Below are 22,966 nucleotides of genomic sequence, written 5' to 3'. Positions count from 1 at the left end.
AATCCAGTCGTAAAATTTTAACAAGGCCGCTCACAGTCGCATCAGTGGAACAACATTATTTTCAATTTGTGGCTTTCTTGTGGATAGTTTGAACCAAAATCCATAATCAAAAGTCACTCATATAGTACTTCGAAGTAGCTAGTTGAGTAGTTGAGTCAAGTTGAGTAGTTGAGTTATATTTTACATTGTTCTAATTTTTAGTTTTTTAGTTTTACATTTTGAAAATAACATAGCTTCAAGAAATTCGTTGGCGGAAAATATACTGACCTTCTCGACAAAACACTAATTTTGTTTACATTTTGAAAATAACATAGCTTCAAGAAATTCGTTGGCGGAAAATATACTGACCTTCTCGACAAAACACCAATTTTGTTTGCAGAAGAAAACACAATGCAGGAACAGAGCTCAAAAAAAATTCGAAAGTTTCAAACTGCCAAAATTTGCGGAATCATGAGTCACGATGATAGAAACAAAAGGGATGCGCGGTAATGTGCGTTTGCACATAAAGTTGCCGTTCGAGCTCATCTACATTTCTGACATATTTTTCAACCAATTAAAGAGATATTCAAAAATAGTTGTTTGATTTTAAGAAAACTGTTACACAATGAGACTGCTAAATGAAATGCAAGACCCCATGCCACATTAGAACGCGCACGAGAATGGCCAATAAAAAGACTAAAAACAAACAATAAGCAAAAACAAAAAATACGGCAAAATACAATCAGTTAGAACCTCAAATACACAAATTTATTTTTTCAACTAAAAAGCAGATTGGACTTGTATCTGATGAGATTAGGTAACAAGTTGACAAAAAGAAGAAATTGTGAGGTGAAGTTAACAAATCCATCAACATTTTTTAAACAAAACAATTTCAAAAGTCTTACAACATATTAGATTTAAATAGATATTTCTCAATAAATTTAATCCAATAGTTTTTAAAAAACCAATAGGACATGTCTTTGTTTGTAGTAAGTCATTGAATTGGACTTCGGATGTATAAAAACTCAAGAAAACACAAGCAAGTACGAAAACACAATGTATTGAAGCCATTAAAATCATCAGCTATTATCTGAGTATTATGCTTTTCTTTTTCAATTTTTAATTGCACCAATTTAGCTAAAATACACAGAAATTTTAAGTATGTTTACTTTGGCCTCAATTGAAAATCATTGGGATCTGTTATTATAGAGAATGTAATAAAAAAGAGAAAATAACATAAAATTGGACCACTCACATAATTTTTATGAAGACGCGTATTGTCCCACAAACAAGGCATCAGTCATGACATAATAACCATAGAAACAATAACGGTTTGATTTATATGAAAATGGATGGTCATAATGGTGATAATAAGATACAAGTTGACAAAAAAAACTGAACAACAAAACAGAAAATTTTAAAGTTCTGGAAACAGTTAAAAAGGTAAATCTTAAGACTAATAGCTATAAACTGACAAGATTAAATAAGGTCATTTGATTCTCAAATTAAAGCAAATGAGCCGTCTCAGCATTTAGAAAAGTTAACGACAAAAAAGAAAGAAAGCAGCAGAAACTGCAAAAAAAATTGAGAGAAAATGGTCGAAGCCTTAAAAAATATCCTTTCAAGGAAAATGTTTTGATTTTATTTATTTATCCTAGGAAGTGATGTTATTCCTGTTATAGTATCAATTTAACTTGAAAATACAGCAATTAAGAAATATTTAAAAACTAGCAAATTTTTAGGAAAACCGTTGATTAGGAAACAGTATCAAAGACATTAAATTCAATGGCTTGCAAGGGAAATCAAAAAATATGCTAAAACATACCTCGATGGAAAAAGACCGATATCCGTCATTCATATGTCATCAATAAGTCCTCACAATAAGTTTTATGTCTACAAAAACGACAAAAAGCAGGCAAAATAAGTTTTACAGCTACAAAAACGAAAAAAAGAAGCAAAAATTCAATAGAAAATTACAAGAAAGTGTTGAAGACCTTAAAACCGTAAGCTCGTCTCTGAAAACTTTTTCAATGACCAATTCAAAGTTTGCTCAACAGCAATGAGAAGTATAAGATCAGAAAAATGTGGATAAGATTCAAAATGAACAACAATTATGAAAAAAAATCTAATAGTCATTAAAAGATTACGAAAACTCGTGGCATCGAAGTCATATAATCAAAACTCACTTGATAAAACCGCAAAAAAAATTTCAGTCTCAGTAGAAAGAATAGGGTTTCGGTCAGTAATGGGACTGACCTACAACTTCAAAAAAAATTCTAAAATATTTAGGATAGTTTAATATTCAATAAATATTTTTTAAAAGTATATTTCTTAAGTCTTAACAGACATTAGCTGTTTACTCAAAACAATAGCTATGTTCAGTTACTGCTCCATGAGAAACATATTGCACTATTAGTTAACGAGTATTTGACGTAGGACTACACAAATTTATGAAAATCCAAAAAAAAATCAAAATTCATCAAAATTACAAACAACTCAGAGTCAAAGACTCAAAAAATATGAGAGATTCTTTTAAATCCAATTAGTTGATCTTTGGGCCTCATTACATTTAAATGTGGATAGTCATTAATGGATTTGTTATATGAAACGTAAAAATCTAAAAAACTAAAAAACTATACCAAAAAAAAACGAAAAAAAAACAAAAAAATATATGAAAAGGCTTTTTAAAAAACAGCTCTCCAATAGAATCTAAATTTTCTGATAATAAACTACTCTTGGAGACTAAAACGAGACATTTTTTTTGCCTTCACTCTATTAGGAACACAAAACTGTTTCGTTTATATTGTAAAATCTATTTTTGAACTATTAATTTGATAGAGAAATTTTAATTTTGACAAAAGTTAGCACTAAACACTAACAAAATCGTTCCAAATATCACGTATTCACAAAAATGTTTACAGCACGATAACTCCTCAAAAATGAAATTCATAAAAAAATTCTTTTAGTTTCAAATTCGACACCAGACGAGCTTTTAATGATACCAGTCACATTTCGCTACGATGAATATATCAATCGACCAAAATTGATGAACAAAAAACCCATTTGAGTATATAGTTCCTCCCCCCACAAAGCGGGACCGGAACAATAAACTTGCTCCAAAGCACGCACTGCAGGAGGAATATTTTATCAGCTCAGTTAACACCTGAAATTATTCAATAATTCTGATATCTGAAAGATAAAAATTATGACTAATAACTGTTTGGTTTTTTTTTGTGGCAAAATGAACGTGGCTCCGCGAGTTTCCGTTTTCGCAATTGCTCTACGGGCAAGTTAGTTTTTTTTTCATTTGACAAATTAAATGAAAGTAAAGTGAAATCGCAATATAAAATTTAACCTCATTTCAATTGTGCATTCAGAAACAACGAATTAAAATTTGTTGGAAACCGGAGAGAGAGAGAGTCTACTTTTTAGAGCTGTATATTTTATATATATATATATATATATATATATAAAAGTATACGTATTTGTATTATACAGTCGGTCTCTAGCAGTTTTTCATGAAAATTTCGCATACTTGCGGAAATAAAATATTCTTTCGCGATACCTCCCCGGACGGCTATTTGACTCGACGGCTATCTGTTGAGATTTCATATAACTCTTGCATATATATATATATACATATATATATATATATATAAATATATATATATATATATATATATATATTTAGATTTATATTTATATATATATATATATAAATATATCTATGTAAACATATATATATATATATATATATATATATATATATATATTTATATATATATATATATATATATTTATGTATATATATATATATATATATATATATATATATATATAAATATAAAGTATACGTATTTGTGTTATACAGTCGGTCTCTAGCAGTTATTCACGAAAATTTCGCATACTTGCGGAAACAAAATATTCTTTCTCGATACCTCCCGGGACGGCTATTTGACTCGACGGCTATCTGTTAAGATTTTGTATAACTTTGGCATATATATATATATTTATATATATATATATATATATATATAAATCAAGATAGCTGCCGTTTTCTAAAATTCTAGGATTTTAAGATTTTTTAAAAGAGCTTTGCCATTTAGTTTTAATTAAAATTTTTTGTCAGAATGATAGAAATTGGTTGCAACTTTTTTGATTTTCAACTGATATAAACTTTTGAAAACAATGAGTTTTAAATTTCGGTTCGCTCTCAATTCATCGAACGAATTTGTACTAATTTTGCAATTTGTATCTAGTTGGGGTGTTATTGAGTACTTTCGAAAACTTTTCATAGCTATATGTCTTGCCAGAGAGATGTTTAGCTGCCAGGACGATTTATAGAAAGACATGTATCTGGGAAAAGTATTATCTGGTAAGAATCTAACAAGAATGGTTCTCTGTCGAGAGTATTTTAAGAGCCCTTTAAAGATCATTCTTAATCATACAACATTCTTTTTTTTTACCAGGCAGGCAGGTCAAATGTTGACAAATTTTTTTCTTGCACATATCGCAGATCTCTTTATCTTCGTTGATGATAGAATGAATGTTCACATGGCTCTCTCCGCTCAATTCTTAGATGCACTGTTACCACTATCATACAACCACAAGATTTCTGACTAGTAACATAACTGGCATTTAATTCAGTATTGCAATTCGGTTCACAAAAATATGGCCATTTTCCATGGAGGAGCATTATTGCAACTAGTTTAACATATGTTGCTGAAAATACAAAATTTAAGCTTATATATGTACATAGTTTGTTATATGCATTGTTTAACACTATATGTGTCACAAACAGAACTGTATGGATTAAAAAGTCAGCAACTAAGTACAAGTTGCGAACTAAATAAACACTGATACCATAAGTATAGTTTCCTATTAATCAGGCTGGAAAATGGTTGATAGAACTTCAGTTTGAACTGAAATTGAACTTATATTTTGGTTACTAAAGTTTGGAATTTATATTTTGGTTACATTTTTCAAACGCCTCTTGTTTTGTTTATCATTAAAGTATTGACTGGTAATTCTGTTAAAAATGTCTTTTATTTGGGATGAGACCATTAGAGAGAGTGATGACGAGGAAAACGAGGAAGAGTACGAAATGACAGAAGATCCAAGAAGAGCCAGGAATCAGAGTAAAGGCAAATTTGGATGGGGTCAGGCGAAGAAGCAAACACAACCAAGTAAGAACACATGTTCTAAAATTCCCGAATGCAATCAAGCCTGAGTTCTCTTCCTTGAATTTTTTAAATGAGAGAAACTTTTCAAAACGAAAATAATGAGAATTTTTATTGTTACACAAATTGAAACACTAATGAGTGAGGCGTTGTAGAGCGCGGTGCAGATATATTTGGCAATCAAGAATCATTTTAGTCACTATTTGATCAATTTGATGGATGCTGAAGTCCAGGTATGGGTCTGACCTTGTTTATGACGCCTATCGGTTTTGAAAGGACTTAGGATATATAGTTCAATAAAATCAAGCGCAAAATCAGTCGAGGAAATTTTTAACGATCAACTTGAACTCGCCAGTTACTTACTGTTGAGCCCACGTCTGTGCATTAAATGAGCCGATTTCTAACCCATAGACGTTCTAAGTGCGCATTATGACGAACGATCACGAGTTTGGGTCAACTATTATAGTCTTCTTTGGTCTATTCTCAATATGAACTATCTGGATCATTCACTATCGAGCCCGATGGGCTTTCTCATGCGGACTTCTGAGCGAGCTCATGAATGCACCCGATTTTTTTAGACGAGCAAAAGTTTTGATCATATGTGCGTTTTGGGCGTGGCGATGTTTTTCCATGAGCAATAGTGGCATGGGTGGGATTTTTAAACTCAATTTGACTGCATGAGTACCTTAACCTCTTTTTTTGTTGAAGCATTTTAGCTGAATATAATATTTTAGGTGAGCACAATGCCAAGTCAGAAAACAGTTCGAGTGATTCAATGGAGGACATTACAGTGCCCATTGTGACGAACGAACTGGAACCCTCCCTATGGACCAAAGTATTCCGTCTCATACGGAACATAATTCTATTCCCCACAAAGATCACCGTCATTCTTGGCATCGCTTCCTTCATCTGGCTTCTCTGCTGTGCATCCTGGATCGGATATGGTCTCACAAATGACCATTACTGCCCAGCGGATCCAAGAATTCCCCAAATTATTGCTTGGCATGGCATTCTGTGGGTGGGTTTTTCGGCTTACATCATCGTTCGGCTAATATGGGTGGAAATTAACGCCTCTCGATCACCTACGTGTAGTTGTTTGGTGGGCAACCCGGATGTTTCGCTCACTTGGCCGAAGGAGTTGACATATGCGCTGGATACTGTTTTGTTCTCAATAATAGTGACATGCTATGTGGTCCAGTTCATTTTGATCGTTGGCCTGACTAGGAGTGGTGCCATATTCTACACAGCCACGACCAAAGACTGGGTAACTATAATAAAACGCTACAAAACAATTTCCAGGCCACCTAATCCGAATATGGACTTTAAATGTCTTACTAATGAACTTAGTTAGTATTTGGCTCATTTCAAGCTCTCGAATAAACGTGGGCGATTGCGCTGAAGGCTAAAAATGAGCTGAAGGCCACACAAATTGAGCTGACCTAGCTCAGATTGAATTGGGAAACAGTTTGAATGGTCTAAAAGGACCAACAAATGTGTAACAAATGGGTTGAAATAACTTAAAAATGGTTAAAGTATGTTAATTGAGCAAAAATGAGGCAGCAAAATTTGTTTTTGTTGAAATTGTGATAAATGAGCAAAAAAGCATTTATATGTGGAAAAAACCAGAAGGTTTTATTTATTAAAACAAGTACGTTTCTGCATTTTGAACCATTAAGTCGGTCTTGAAGATATGTTTTAAACTGCTGGCCACATGTAGGGTCTTTTGAAAATGTTTCTTCCCATTCAGATGACTTAAAACAAATTTCAATATTTTTCCGACAACTTGTCGTCCAGGAAATGCAGATTTAGCGGTAACGAGATTAAGTAATCTACAATAATTTAGCGGTAAATAATTTGACAAAAATGAAGAGAAATTTGACATATGGTTTGAAAATTTTTCTATATTTCTAAAGAAAAATTTCCTAGGGTATGGTCTCAATTAAAAAACCGCAAGGTTTATCGAAAACAACCTACGAGTATAAGGTAAGAAGTGTAGTGACGATAATGAAGATTTTTTAGAGTTTTTAGAGTTTTTTAGAATCTTAGAGTTTGTATAAGAAATTTATTATCATAGTTTTGTCATATTTGGTAATCATAATCATTTCAACTTAGGAATATATAACGAAAAAAGTATCAGCCCGGGCCGATTGTCTTTCCTAAAATCCTCCGATTTTGTTGTAAGAGAGCGGGGGAATTTTTTTTTCAGAGGGGGTAAAATGATGTAAGAGTTGGGTTGCAATGGGAGGACTTTTGAGGAATTAACCCCTGACAAAAATTGTTATGTAAGGGTGGGTTGCATTGGGAAGATTTTTGAGGAGTTAGGAGTTAGGTAAATTAACTAAAATGAGGTAAGAGCTGGGCTGCCAAGGAGGGTAAAATGGTTTAAGAGTGAGGGGGTAATTTGTTCAGAGGGGGTAAAATGCTATCAGAATTGGGCTGCCAAGGGGGGTAAGATGGTGTAAGAGTGAGGGGTTATTTGTTCAGAGGGGGAAAATGAGGTAAGAGCTGGGCTGCCAAGGGGGTCAAAGTAGTGTATGAGTAGGGAGTAAGTTGATAAGAGGGGTAAAAAGATGTGAGAGTTGAGTTGACAGAGGGGATAATAGGGGTTAATATGATGTAAGAGTTGGAATGTCAGGGGGGTAAAATGGTGTAAGATTGAGGGGGTATTTGTTCATAGGGTTGAATGAGGTAAGAGCTGGGCCGCCAAGTGGGGTAAAATGTTGTAAGAGTGAGTAGGTAATTTGTTCAGAGGGGTAAAATGAATTAAGAGATGAGCTGCCAAGGGGGGGCAAAATTGGGTAAGAGTGAGGGGGTAGTTTGCTCAGAGGAGGTAAAACGAGGTAAGATTTCTGCTGCCAAGGGGGGTAAATTGTTGATAGAGTTGGGTTTAGATATTTAGAGGGGGTAAAAAGAACTGAGAGCTGGGCTGCCAAGGGGGGTAAAATGATGTAAGAGTTTGGGGGTAATTTGTTCTGGGGGGGTAATATGATGTAAGAGTGAGGGGGTAAAATGATGAAAGAGTTGGGCTGCAATGAGAGGACTTTTGAGGAATTACCCCCACCTCTGACTAAAATTGCAATGTAAGAGTGGGCTGCAATTGGCTGCAATGGGAGGACTTCTTCGGAATTAACCCCTGAGTAAAATTGCCATGTAAGAGTGGGCTGCAATGAGCTGCAATGGGAGGAAATTTGAGGAACTACCCCTGACTAAAATTGCCATGTAAGAGAGGAGTGCAATGGGAGGACTTTTGAGGATTTACACCCCTGACTAAAATTGCCATGTAAGAGTGGACTGCAAGGGGTGCAATAGGAGGAATTTTGAGGAATTACCCCCAGACTAAAATTGCCTTGTAAGAGTGGACTGCAATGGGTTGCAATGGGAAGACTTTTGAGGAATTACCCTCACCTCTGACTAAAATTGCAATGTAAGAGTGGGCTGCAAATGGCTGCAATGGGAGGACTTTTGAGGAATTAACCCCTGACAAAAATTGCCATGTAAGGGTGGGTTGCAATGGGAAGATTTTTGAGGAGTTAGGAGTTAGGTAAATTAACTAAAATGAGGTAAGAGCTGGGCTGCCAAGGAGGGTAAAATGGTTTAAGAGTAAGGGGGTAATTTGTTCAGAGGGGGTAAAATGAGGTAAGAGCTGGGCTGCCAAGGGGGTCAAAGTGGTGTACGAGTAGGGAGTAAGTTGATGAGAGGGGTAAAAAGATCTGAGAGTTGAGTTGACAGAGGGGATAATATGGTGTAGGAAAGAGGGGCTAATTTTTTCAGAGGGGTTAATATGATGTAAGAGTTGGAATGTCAGGGGGGTAAAATGGTGTAAGATTGAGGGGGTATTTGTTCATAGGGTTGAATGAGGTAAGAGCTGGGCCGCCAAGTGGGGTAAAATGGTGTAAGAGTGAGTAGGTAATATGTTCAGAGGGGTAAAATGAATTAAGAGATGAGCTGCCGAGGGGGGGGGGCAAAATTGTGTAAGAGTGAGGGGGTAGTTTGCTCAGAGGAGGTAAAACGAGGTAAGATATCTGCTGCCAAGGGGTGTAAATTGTTGATAGAGTTGGGGGTTAGATATTTAGAGGGGGTAAAAAGAGATGAGAGCTGGGCTGCCAAGGGGGGTAAAATGATGTAAGAGTTTGGGGGTAATTTGTTCTGGGGGGGGGGGTAAAATAATGTAAGAGTGAGGAGGTAATTTGTTGAGAGGGCGCACTTCTTGACCGTCAAGAGTTGGTCAAGCTTTGATGGTCTGGAGGTTAAGGAGAACCAGCTGAGGGAGGATGTGGGTTCAAGACCGGCAGCCCTCAAGTATGGGGGCTAAAACAATGTAAGATTGAGGGGTAAAATGACGTAAGAGTTGCGCTGCGAAGGGGGTAAAAATGTGTAAGAGTGAGGAGAGAATTTGTTCAGAGGGGGTAAAATGATGTAAGAGTGGGGCTGCAATGGGAAGATTCTTCAGGAAAATTCGGCTAAAAGCTCTTACTTCTTTTTGGAATGCATTAGGCTTCCAACTGGGGTAAAATGGTGTAAGAGTAAGGGGGTAAACAACATATCAACCCCCCACTCTTACATCTTTTTGGTCTCTCAAGGGAGTAAAATGATGTAAGAGTTGGGGGGTAATGGAGAAATTACCCCCGAACTCTTACATAATTTTGCCCACTTGACAAACAAGAAGATGTAAGAGCGGGGGGTTGATTTGCTTTTTACACCCTCACTCTTAATCATTTCACCCCGTTGGAAGCCTAATACAGTCCAAAAATATATAAGAGGTTTGAGCTGCACTTTCCGGGGAGGAAAAACCGGCCCGGGAGATTGCTCAATATTCAATGACTACAATTATTTGTATATGAAAATTCCACAATACATTATTGATGATTAATAGCTGCCCTCAGCTTTTCAGCTGGCTATTATAGCAGTCCTTTTTTTTACAATTCAAAGAATTTGAACTGTATTGGGGCGCAGTCTTTTTACGACTCGAAGAGGAGTATTGGTTTTCTAAAGTTTTTTTGTTACCGGAAGTGCTATTTGTTCAAGCGGCGTTTGGACTTAATAGTAAAAGTGAGTAAGATTGCCACGTGAACTAACTGTTCTAAGCGAGAGAAGTTTTTTGTTCAAGGGCTGCTTTCAGTGAATGAATTTTTGACTCTCAAAAAAGTTTTTTGAGAGATTGGCGAATAGAGATGACAATTTTAAGCCGTGTATTTGCGCAATTTTTTTTAAATTCCAAGTTGTTTTTTTTAGAAGTAAATTAATTTTGGTCAATGCCGCAAGAAAATGCAACCAACTGAAACTGATACGACAATATTTCTGAGAGCCTAAAAATGCGTTTCAAGAACAAAATCGGCCTATATTTTTCAGTTTTTTTTGTCAAATTTTTGGTTTTCATTAAATTCAATAATTTCTTCATTTTTGGGTCTTTGAGAAGACTTCTGCATTGTATGCCTCTTTTGTTGTGAGATGTTTTTGTTTTAAAAAATTGTACATATGCTAATCCGGTTTTGCCGGTTTTTGTCTAATTTTACTAAATTTTCTGTTTGTACTTTGACTTTTTTACCATAAAAAGTGATTTAATTTTACAGAGGTTTTCATTGTTTTGTTTGGGTGCTAATTGAGTTGTTTTTGGCGATTATTCTCGAAAATTCGGCGAACATTTTTACATTATTTTGAACAATTTTTTTTGGTATTTAATCTAATTTTTTTTGTTTCGCAATTGAGCTGTTCTCACTTTTTACTGAGACAGGAAGATGGCTGCGTAATTCTATTGAAACTCATTTGCTTGGTAACAAAAAACCATGTTTTTTACCTCAATTTTTTGTTCATTTTGATTTTTAATTAGAATTTCCAACTTTAGTTTTTTGACTTTTCAGAAATTGTGAATTAGTTTTCAAATCTGTTTCACTATTTATGTATTCTCCACATTCTGGCATAGTTTTTTTCAAGCTGCATTTATCAAATAATAACTATCGATTTGAACTAATAATTTTTGTCTTTTTCCATTGATTTTTTAAAAGTTCTTTCAATTGATTACACTTAACACGTGGCATTGAACAACAGTCTGTTACTGCAATTAGTATTTTCTTAGCGCTTAGTTTTGGTAAGATAGAAAAGTTTGGGTTTGAATTTTGTTCTGTCGCTTCAGTCTTTTTCATGATTAATTTTGATTTGATTAATTGTTTGGTCATAGTTCAATTTTTTGAGCTCATTGTGATTTAAGGCGACAACACATGTTTTTTGCTATGGCAACATTTTTTAGTTACCAATGGAATACTGTTTTCTTTCTATAATAGAGTTTCCAATAAAAGAACCTACGGAAATTGTTAACTTAGTTTTTTTTCCAAAAAAAATTTTGGGAGCCTAATATGTCTTCATTTTTGCAGCTCACGTAATTTGATGTTTTCAGTTAGGCACAAAAAACCAGGCTGGGTAGATATATATATATATATATATATATATATATATATATATATATATATACATATATATATATATATATATATATATATATATATATATATATATATACATGTGTGTCATGTAATTATTAGTTCACTTGGTTTTGTGGGCTATTATGGGTTTTTTACTGTTTTTTTAGCAATAATTTTTATCAAGAACCTGTTAAATTAAAAAATAAATGAATCACAAAGATGACTTTTTGAGTCTTTTCCAGTCTTCGAATTGCTTCCGGCTGTGTTTTTTTAAGATCTGTTCACCCATTTTCATGATTTTTAAGGTCAAAATGGTGTGGTGATTTTGGCGACACCGAAACAGGAAGTTGAGCAAAAAATCAAGTAGTTTTGCCCTGCAAAATTTCTTTGCTCTAACATTAAAATAGAGTGATAAAACGTTGTTTGAACAAAACATGAAAAATTGGCTTTCTAGCCGGTAGTTTTCTGTTCACATGCGGCTATTTCACTTTGAATTTTACTGTTTTTCAATTTTTTGGATCCAAAATTTTTATCGAATGTTTCTTCCAGTCATACCACATTTCGTTCTAGTCGTAATTTTTTTTGTTTGAACCAACTTTTCGCTTCTTTCTATTGGTTTTTTGTTCTCATGTGGCATTTTGACATTGAGGTTCTGTTTTCTTAACTACATTTTTTTAAAAATAATTTTCATGATTTTCTTTACTCACTCATAGTCCGTTCTATGTTCAATTCTTTTGTTTGGTCTTTAAAAATTATTTGAATTGGATGCAAAGACTTGTCCTGCTATTTTTTTTATGATCTCTTTTCAAATTTTCATGATTTTTGAAGTCAATTTTGAGTAATGATTTTAGTCGCGTCGAAACAGAAAGTGGAGCAAAAAAAACGAATGGTTTTGTGGCGTGAAGTTTTTTTTGCGCTAAATATGAAGTAGAGTGAGATAACTGTGTTTGAAAAAAAATCGGTTTCTGGCTAGTGGTTTTTTGTTCACATGCGACATTTTCATTTTTTTGCGCTGTTTTTTTTCGATTTTTTGGATTACAATTTTTCTAAATTGTTTTCCCAGTCATTTCATAGTTCATTCTAGGCCTAGTTTTCTGTTTGAACCAAATTTCCATTCAATTCTTTCTATTGATTTTTTGTTCACATGCGGCATTTTGACATTGATTTTCTGTTTTTTTTATTTTGTTTTATCTTATTTTTTATAAATGGTTTTCTTATTTCACCCATAGGTCCGTTATAGGTCTAGTTGTTTGTTTAGTCAATTAAAATTGATTGAATTATACGTCAGGGATTGTCCTGCTATGTTTTTTTTTACTTCGGCGTACTAAATTTTTTTTTCGCTTTACTTTAGTTCACTGCTTGCTCAACATTTTGCTTGAAATCTTTTTGACTTCTCTAGGCTAGTTTCACACTTGTCTCATTCAGCTAAAAGTATTTCAGACAGCAATTGCCTAGCAATCCAATTCAAAATGAGCAGTGTCAGTATCAAAAGACGAAATCAGAACTAGAAATGTTATTAACCCATGAAGCCTAAATTTAGGCGCCCTTTACCCGAACTTTGATCTCATCTACCATCCCTAATTTTTATTGATTTTGATACTATCCCTTGCTCAAAAATGGTATCAAGTAGTTTGCATTTTAAAATTGTTTGCGTCAAAACTTTTTTCATTAGCTTTTTCTTTTCTTTCAGTCCCTATCTTGTTTATGGGAATCAACGGCGGGTACTTTCTGTCAATTTGCCGGGTATGTTTGAAAGATATAAGATAACTCTTCTTTGATGAAAGAAAAGTCATTTTCAGGGTTTTCGTTTTAACGCTTTATCGTGGCGAAAAATTCTGCGCTTGTTTGCTAACCGAGACCGCAAATTCATATTGCAGAATCCATAACACAAAAATTTCCAAAGTATAAGAGTTATTTGGTTCACACGTTTAACTTCGCATCACCCAACATACTACATTTTAAACAACTTATTTTTTGCTTTGATTCAGGAAGTCATTTAGTTCATTTTCATAATTTATCCATACTTTGTCTGAATAGCTCCTATGCTCTTCATAGCTTGGATTTTGCCGTTTCAAACAACAATTTGTCTGTCAATTGTACAAAAATATCCGATCAATATCTTGTTCCACAATTACAACCACAGTGGCGCGAATGTAATAGAAAAAATGATTGATTTGAGACACTAATTGGGGACACTTAAAAATTTAAAATCAAGACAGAGGCCGAAAAGTGTTATAGTTTCTGGATGGAAACCGCCCCGTTGTTACTAATCCTGTCTATGCGACATCAAAATAAGAGATCCAGATCTCAATAGTCAAAGGCAATATGTCAAAAGACTTCGGCATAGATAACTTTCATATGCGGGACATAATGATTTCAACAATAGGAGACAAAAGAACTGGAATTTTGATTGAAGTTGACGTAATCACTGCAACAGTTCCCAGCAGTTCACTACAGGTCCAATTGGGTCTCAAATTCTAAATGGACTCTGAAAGGTAGAATACCAAAAAATGCAGAACGGAAACCGCTGTTATCGACATCGATAATTCTTATGACTCTGACATTCCATATTTTGCCGCCAAAAACTTTGATTCCTGTTAAATTCATAAGCCCAAAAATATACCATTGAACAAAGCGCACGTGTCGTGCTGAAGCCCCCCTAAATAATCTAAAGACGACAAGACGCCAGAGCCCCCCTATTGTTAAGTCGAGGGCCAGGGCATTGTCATTTGGCGCTCCGATAACAAACACAAAGAATCGTTAACCCTTCAGGTCTTCACCCCAGATGAGTATGGGACTGGGTGGAATAAGCTACAACTACTGAAGCAAATTCAACTAAGCTACAACTACAACGAGCTTTTCTTTTGAACCTAGGATCGGCAAAGTTGACCTGGGACACCTTTTCAACCATCGTCACCGAGACCGAAAATCTAGTTAATGCGAGACCCTTGAAATATGTCAGAAGTGATGTCGAAGACGAGGATCCACTCACACCTAATCACCTTTCTGATCGGCAGAGCCTTTTCGAATGTCCCAGCACGTGTCTTCAAAGAGAATCCCACCGTCCAGACTCGAGGCAATCTGGAAAAGACTCTTGAGAGAGTACGTTCCGACTCTGAACGTCAGAAAGAAGTGGACCAAACCTGAGGCCAAGTTGGAAGTCGATGATATTGTCTGGGTCCTTGAAGAATGGACTCCAAGGGGGATATGGCCATTGGGACGCGTGACAAGGACATTCACCGGCCCCGACAAAACTGCTAGATCTTGTGAAATAAAAACTGCTTTAGGATTTTTAACCCAACCAGCGGTTAAGCTTGCACATGTTTTTTCCGAAACCACCCCCGTAAGGTTATGATGTTAGGTAACGTAGGCCCCGAGAATGTTATCGACATCGATAATTCTTATGATTCTGACGTACCATATTTTGCCGCCAAAAACATTGATTCCTGTGAAATTGATTCATAAGCCCAAAAATATACGATTGAACAAAGCGCACGTGTCGTGCTGAAGCCATGAAATAAAGGTAATTTTAACAAGCCCAAGTTTTGAACCCAAGTAATCTAAAGACGACAAGACGCCAGAGCCCCCCTGTTGACAAGTCGAGGGCCAGGGCATTGTCAACCGCAAAGCTACAAAAATTTTAAAAATAAGACTGTTCAGCCACAACAAACGAGAAGCCATGGATCTTGATGAAGACCCAATGAAACTTTTTTGCTTACACGAAGAAAAGAATTTCAGCCATGTTGCATCCAAGGGTCAGTGTCCTAAAGACCGGGACTATGCTTCAATCCGTGGAAAGATGAGTCCAACTAGTCACGGCTGACACTAATGAACGCTGGTTAAAACCATCGTGCTTCTTGTCAACAAATCACGAGACCAGGGAGTTTTCAGGAATTAATCGCATTACTGTTGGTAAAGCTAAAATGACACAGCATCCAAATCAATTTCTTCTCATTGGTGTGTGGAGATCTTCAACATGGACCAGATTACTGAACACCGCAAGAACAGCTCTCAGAGGAGGGCACCTGCTGGTTAAAGTTAGGAACAACAGTACTCGACAATCTTCTTGAATTGAACAGGCTTTACCACTGACTATACAAGCTCCCAAAACTATCTGATCAAGATGTCTCAACAGTATTTTCTAGGTCAGACATTCCAGTCATCGTTTAGAGGCAGTTCTCTTGCCAAGGGGTGAAAACTCACATCATGCTCTGCTTTCATAGATGACGATAGAATTCAGAAAGCAGGTGGACGATTGAAGAAGACACCTTTGTTCTTCTTCTGAAATCATCTTCTCATTTTGCTAACCAAATTCAAAATGGTCAATCTTCTCATCCAAGAAAATGATCATTATTGTAGACAACAAGGTTGTGAGCATGTGCAAATTAGAGAAGAGACCAAAATGCATTACATCTTCTTGTTCACTTTTTTGTTATTAGAGCAATTCACCTGCATGTGTTCCACGATCTGTCAACAGATGGTCTATTGATGACCATCATAATATCGGGACCTGATCTTCGATATCCGTGGAGAAAAATTTATCAGCCGAAACTGCGAAAAGAATTCCAACCGGACAAAGATCTTATCCGACACAATTTCGCTCAACAGAACTTTCACTGGATGTTCAACCCAGCCCTGGAACTACACTTCGGGAGAGTTTAGTAAAGATCTACGAAGACCACAAAAGAGCGTCCTAATTGTTTTCCGGAGTTGGAAGTTCACTTCTGTCCTAAACAGTGGTTGCAAAAACAAAGTCTGTCGTAAAGTCAAGACCACTAACATACCTGGGGTGCATTATCTCGGACGGAGAACTGCTCACACAAAACCATTTTTTCTTACACCGACTTGAATTTGATTGAAACCTCCAACCAACCTGAAACAGCGAACTTGGACCTTTGAGTTCACGCTCACACTTCTGCACAACTATTTGAACAGATTGTTGATGGATTATGCACCGCGGGACATCAAAGGATGATCAATAGGGCATAAATGAAGTGAGGGATATAATGATTTTGCTGTATTGGTTTGAAGGGTTTGAAGGATTTGAGTTTTCTGGCTTCTGGGAACGACAGTGGAGGCTCATTAGAGGATCGGACAACATTATTACGAGCTTTATCATTAGAAGGCCAGCCGACGTGATCCCCAGACTTGCACTCACGTTGAGTCGGGTGTTTATACAATCTTCATCTAGTGTGTCTTCATTGTGTCAATTTAAATAACAAAAACTTTTGAAGCTGTGATTTATAAATTTGTGTTTAATTCTTTTCACGATGGAAATTTTATTTGTATGTAAACTGTGCAAACTGTGTAAATTGTGTTCCACAATTGCAACCAAAATGGCGCGAATGTAATCAATAGTGTAAATATTTGAAATTCTAGTTTGGGAATGCTAAAGTGTTGAATAGAACTTGTCCTGGTATGCAAGATGCTGCCGAGTATGAAGTTCTACGAATATACTATATTTCTCAAAATTACGTTAATAGTCAAAAGTTGGACTTGCATTTTTTATTCTGTTCTCCTATAATATCTGCTGTTTTGTATTAATGCTTTTCCGTATAAAAAATGAATCGCTTTATGAAAATTATACAAATGATTTTTTAGAGGCACTAAAATAGGAAGATGAGATTTATAACTTTATGAATTATGACGGCAACACAGGTCTCCCATTCACCCCAGATAGATGGAAGAGTGAGGAGGGGTAATGGGTATGATACTCACAGTTTGGTTTCAGCCGACGTGCCACAACTGCTGTGTGAAATCTGTGGTCCAGTTCGGAGCATCTCAGATGTTCATCTCGTATATTGGACTGCTGGTGGTGATGATGTTCTATCTGTACGCTCTCGGGTGGCTCGAAAGCATCCGAAGACGACTCTGTCACTGTGACATCGCTCAGACGTCCGAGGAAGCAACAAGACTCGTCTGAGACAAAAATGACAAATATTTTAAGCAGCAACTCGTGAGATTGATATTGATCAGATCATATTTTTAGATAGTAAAAACTGAACTCGAGAAAATATCTCTATCCTCAGTGCTGATGCAATGAAATGTAGAACCAAAAACACTCGAAACCTACAAATCTACCGGCAAATTGATAGATAAAGTGAAATGATATTTAAATGATATTTAAATTATCAAAAATATATTAAAAAGGAAAAGAAAACCGAACGAGAACCTATAAATTGTAATTAACTTTAAATTAACCTTTTTTATTTGCAACAATTTTACCATGCATCAATCCAATCTGAGGTTCCAGACTAAACTGATTTCTGGACACCATCTTTGAGAGCTCACCTGTGCAAAGTGCGTTTCAATTAAATACCCCTCAGGAAGACGGAATACATAGAATACTTAAAAAAATTTCGTTTCTCCATGTATTTTCGCTTCATGGGAATAATCTGGAACAACTGGGGGTTTGGACAGGTGGTCTGGACTGGGGGTCTAAAAATGTCATATCAGAGGTCACTCTTATCTGGTCAATGGCGTATTTGAGCACACGCTAGTCTGATTAGAGGAAGACTCGTGCGCACACAATTCTGATCAGAGCTGGCTGCGAACAATTGTTTGAGACAGCCTTTTTGCTTGCTCCGCTTTCCTCAAACATTTTTTTTATTGATGACATGAAAATAAAGTTGATCAAAACACTTAGGGGTGGTCCTTAGTTATTGATTTTTTCCGTTGTTGTTATTTCAGATGTTAGCCTATTGAATGTCGATGGTGGTCGACTTCGGGGCAGCCAATATGAAACTTTAGGACAGCCTAAAGTGTGATCGACTTTAGGACAGCCAAAATATGATAATTTTCCTCGTCCTAACCAATTTTAAACCAAAAATGACTCCGGCGATTTTTTATATCAATGTATCAACTAATTGTGTCATCATGGGATACAAAATTTTCACTCAGTTAAAATAATTTGCAAATAGGTAAATTTAATGTGCGCCACCAAACAATGGTTAATTTATGAGATCATAAAGCAAACGGAATGTTGAAAACTGTTCTTCTTTTTTGAGCAAAGAAATTTTTAAAACTCTGTGCAACAATTTTGTGTAAATATTTGATTACACCATTTTGAGGAAAAGGGAAAAATTATAGTTTTTTTCCATTTAATTATAGTCGAGAGCAGTTTTTAGAACTCATAGTTGTTTTGTCTGGGCACTAACTGTTATCGAGAAAAAATTTATATCAAAAGAAATAAAACACAAAACCTTTCAGCAAAGTCGACTAACTATTCCGAATTCACATGTTTAGTTTCCTTTTTATCACGTCAAGTCCTGTCTAGGGCAATGAAAAATTTTTAATATTCTTTTTTAGAGAAAATTGAGCTAAAAATCGGTCACACAATTTATCAATCAAAGGAGGAAAAGCTATATCGTATACATCTACTTTGAACTCAGCTATGTTTCCTAAAATGCCTTTTGTGAGCCAAATTTTCACAAAAACGTTTATCGAAAAATTTGAACGGATTTCTGGTATTTTTATATAATGAAGTCAAGTTTGCATTCCCGCATTAATTTGATTTGAGAGTATCCAGAGGAGCAAAAGAAAATGTGATGTAAGAAAAACGGATTTTACCTGAAAAGTTGTCGCTCAAATTATTCTAACTGATACAAAATTGTTGACTGGAAAAATAAGTTTAAGCTCCATGTTATATTCAGTTTTGATGGAATCTCGCGGCAGAATTTGGTTGTTCTGATTTTTTATTGTGGTTGATTCAAACAAAAATGTTTGATAATGTGAATTTTTAAATAAAGTTGCGACCCGGCTCCTTCATATTTTGGAGGCAATTGTCTTGCAAAAGATAACGAGATGGAAAACGTTTATAAATTTAAATTGATCTCGAAAATAATTGGCAAAGAAATACAAAACTGCTTGGAACTCAAAACAATAAACAAACTAAACAATGCAGTGGGCTAAAGAGACATGCCAGTAACAGGACAACGGGAAAGGACAAACAAGAAAGCAAACCACAAATCCTTTTTTCGAAAACATTTAAAATAGTCAAGAAAGCTAATTGAGCAAACAAAACTGTAGTGCACTCATGAATATTTGAGACCAGCTCTTAGTGAGACTAGGTAACAAGTGGGAAATAAGGAATGAAAAAAGAAAGACTAACAGACGATTTTTTTTGTCTTAAACCTTTTCAAAGTCATTGAAACCAACTGAAATCAATAAAAAAAAGTTCATTAACAAAAAAACTCCATGGGAAAACATTGAGACCTGTCAATGACGACAGGAAAAAATGATCAATACATTTAGGGCTGTTCCTTAGGTATTAGTTTTTTGTTGTTATTTCAGATGTTGGGCTACTGATTGTTTATGGTGGTCGACTTAGGGGGCAGCCAATATGAAACTTTTGAACAACCTAAAGTGTAGTCGAATTTAGGAGAGCCAAAAAATGATAATTTTGTTCAAATTTTCCTCGTCCTAACAAAAATGATCAAAAACTGTTTACTTCGATTTTTTATATCAATATAACAACTAATTGTGTCATCATGGGATACAAAACTTTCACTCAGTTAAAATAATTTCAAATAGGTAAATTTAATGTGCACCAGAAAGCAAAGGTTAATTTATGAGATCATAGAGCGAACTGAATATTGGAAATTTTTCTCCTTTTTCGAGCAAAAAAAAATTATTTCTGTGCAACAATTTTGTGCAAGTATTTGACTACACAATTTTGAAGAAGAAAAAAAGGGGGAAAATAGTTTCTTCTCCGTTTAATTATACTCGAGAACAGTTTTTAGAACTCATAGTTGTTCTGTATGGGCACTAACTGTAATCGAGAAATAATTTATATCAAGAGAAATAAAACACAAAACCTTTCATGAAAGTCGATTAACTATTCCAATTTCACATGTTTAGTTTCCTTTTTATCACGTCAAGTTCTGTCTAGGGCAATGACAATTTTTTTTAATATTCCTTTTTAGAGAAAATTGAACTAAAATCGGTCACACATGTTATCAATCAAAGGAGGAAAAGCTATATCATGTACAGCTATTTCAAACTCAGCCATATTTCCTGAAAATGCCTTTTGTGAGCCAAATTTTCAAACAAAAGGTTTATCAAAAATTTGAACGGATTTCTGGTAGTTTTTTTATAATGAAGTCAAGTATTCATTCACGTATAAATTTGATTTGAGATTATCCAGAGGAGCAACAGAAAATTCAGGAAAACGGATCTTACCTGAAAAGTTGTCGCTCAAGTTATTCTAAGTGATACAAAATTGTTGACTGGAAAAGTAGGTTAAACTTCCATGTTATTGTTATATTGATGGAATCTTGTTGCACAATTTGGTTGTTCTGATTTCTTTTGGTTGATTCAAAAAAAGATGTTTGGTAATGTGAGTTTGCAAATAACATTGCAACCCTGCTCATCCATATTTTCGATTTATTTGTCTTCCAAAAGATAAAAACGTTAAAAAATTTAAATTGATCCCGAATACAATTGGCAAACCAAAACAAAACTGCTTAGAACTCAAAATATTAAACAAAAAAAACAATGCAGTGGGCTGATGAGACTTGCCAGTAACAGGACTACGGGAAAGGACAAACAAAAAGCAAACCAAAAAAACCTTTTTTCGAAAAAATTTAACATAATCAAAAAAGCTAATTGAGCAAACTAAACTGTAGTGCACTCATCAAAATTTGAGACAGGCTCCTAATGAGAATATGTAACAAGTGGGCAAAAATAGGAAAGATTAAAAGATACGATGTTAATTTCAAAAAATCTTTTGAAAGTCTTTGAAACCATTATATATCAACTGAAATAAAAAAAAGTTCAATTACAAAAAATCCATGGGAAGACATTGAGACCTATTATCATCCATATTATATCTTACGACCGAAAAGAAAAACAAAGACTGAGAACAATGAAAGTTTCAAAAATCACTTGCTAAAAAAAGGCTTCCAAGTCATGAAATTCTTAAGATCTCAACTAAACTCAAATTATATATAGATGTTTATGAATGCGTGCAACGCCATTCGTAACTGTATTTAGTTTCTTATTGTGACAGGAGACTATAAAAAATGAACTCGAATTTGGGCAAGAACTCCTAAATCTTAAAATTTTTATCAAAGCTTGGAGAATGAAAACAAAGAATCCCATGTTTTAGGCTTGAAACTTCTATTTAAAAAAGTTGATATTTTATTCCAACAATGAAAGATGCAACTGTCCATGCATTAATGTAAGCAACAGATTAACAGAAATAAGAAAATAAGAATAAAAAAGCCGGAAACGTTAAAAAAATGTTTTTAAAACAATTCCAAATGAAGCTGTGAAAACCATTAACTATGGACCTAAACTTTTTTGAAAGTTTATCTTTAGCTCCAAACAAATCCTGCGACCAGTAAATATCCAGAATATGTAATGCAACTACAAAAATCGAAAAAATTTCAGCAAACGTTGAAAAATCCTTTAAAGTTTGCGATAAAAACGGTGTCGAAGCCGTTGAAACCATAACGTGATTACTGAAAAACCTAGAAGTGTTCACTTAACCAAAATGTATTACTATAACGAAAGGAACGAAAAATATAAGCAATGCTAAAATTCATCTTAATTTTGAGGCAAAACCATTTTTAAGCCGTTAATACCATAACCTGTTCAACAAAGCCTATATATGCTTAATTGCATCTTTTTTCTAGGAATTGTCCTGTAATGGGTGTCCTTTTATTAGCGTAAAAATTTGACTAGGCTACAAAAATAACAAAATTACAAAAAAGGGGCAAATATACAAAAAACTGAAAAATTCTGAGTCTAAAAGCAAAATTTTAAACCCAGTGACGGGTAAAGTTTCTGAAAACTGATTTTTGAAAGGTTTAAACGCAGTGACGGCTAAAGTTCAATTCACTGTGTCGCAAAAAAAATTTGAACTCTCAGCTAGATGTTGAGCTTCATTTTGAAGATATAAAAAAAATAATGAAAAAGCCGGAGCACTACAAAAAACAATGAAATTATTTAAAACAATCAAGTTCAAAGTCATGAAGACTTTTAGCCATGGTCTCAAAATGTCTAATAGGTTCAATATTATTTCCATAGAAATCCTGAATTTAGCCAGAATATATCACTCGACTGCAAAAAACGACAAATAGAGGCAAAAAATAAAAGATCAATCAAATTTTGCAAGACAACCGTGTGGAAGCCGCTTAAACCAAAAATCTATTCTTAAAAAATCTTCTGATATTTCCAATTGCGCTGTCTTTTATGGCCGTTGCAGTGATTTGCGTTATTACAATAGCGCAAAGTTAAAAAATAAGACAAGAAAATAGAGACAAATGTACAAATGCAACAAAATAGAAAAACTACAAACATAAACCGAAATATGTGGGAAAAATGGCTCTTGAACGACAGGTGAGGCAATTTAATTCAGGGTCTGAATCCTAAATTAATTTTTCTTTA

General features: G+C 34.7%; 1 protein-coding gene across 1 annotated transcript; it reads left to right on the top strand.

Annotated features, from left to right (window-relative positions):
• The first annotated feature begins 4,777 nt into the window (after positions 1 to 4,777).
• On the top strand, positions 4,778 to 17,794 carry LOC142335351 (uncharacterized). The gene is made up of 3 exons (XM_075383807.1): positions 4,778 to 5,165; positions 5,894 to 6,423; positions 17,307 to 17,794. Exons 1-3 carry the CDS (start codon positions 5,018 to 5,020, stop codon positions 17,496 to 17,498), a joined length of 870 nt encoding a protein of 289 aa, XP_075239922.1. The 5' UTR covers positions 4,778 to 5,017; the 3' UTR covers positions 17,499 to 17,794.
• The last annotated feature ends 5,172 nt before the right edge of the window (positions 17,795 to 22,966 follow it).

This window comes from Convolutriloba macropyga, chromosome 2 (assembly GCF_964194025.1).
Source record: "Convolutriloba macropyga chromosome 2, txConMacr16.3, whole genome shotgun sequence".
Classification (NCBI taxonomy): domain Eukaryota; kingdom Metazoa; phylum Xenacoelomorpha; order Acoela; family Convolutidae; genus Convolutriloba; species Convolutriloba macropyga.
Note: the sequence above shows the minus strand (reverse complement) of the source record. Positions and strands in the feature narration are given on the sequence as shown.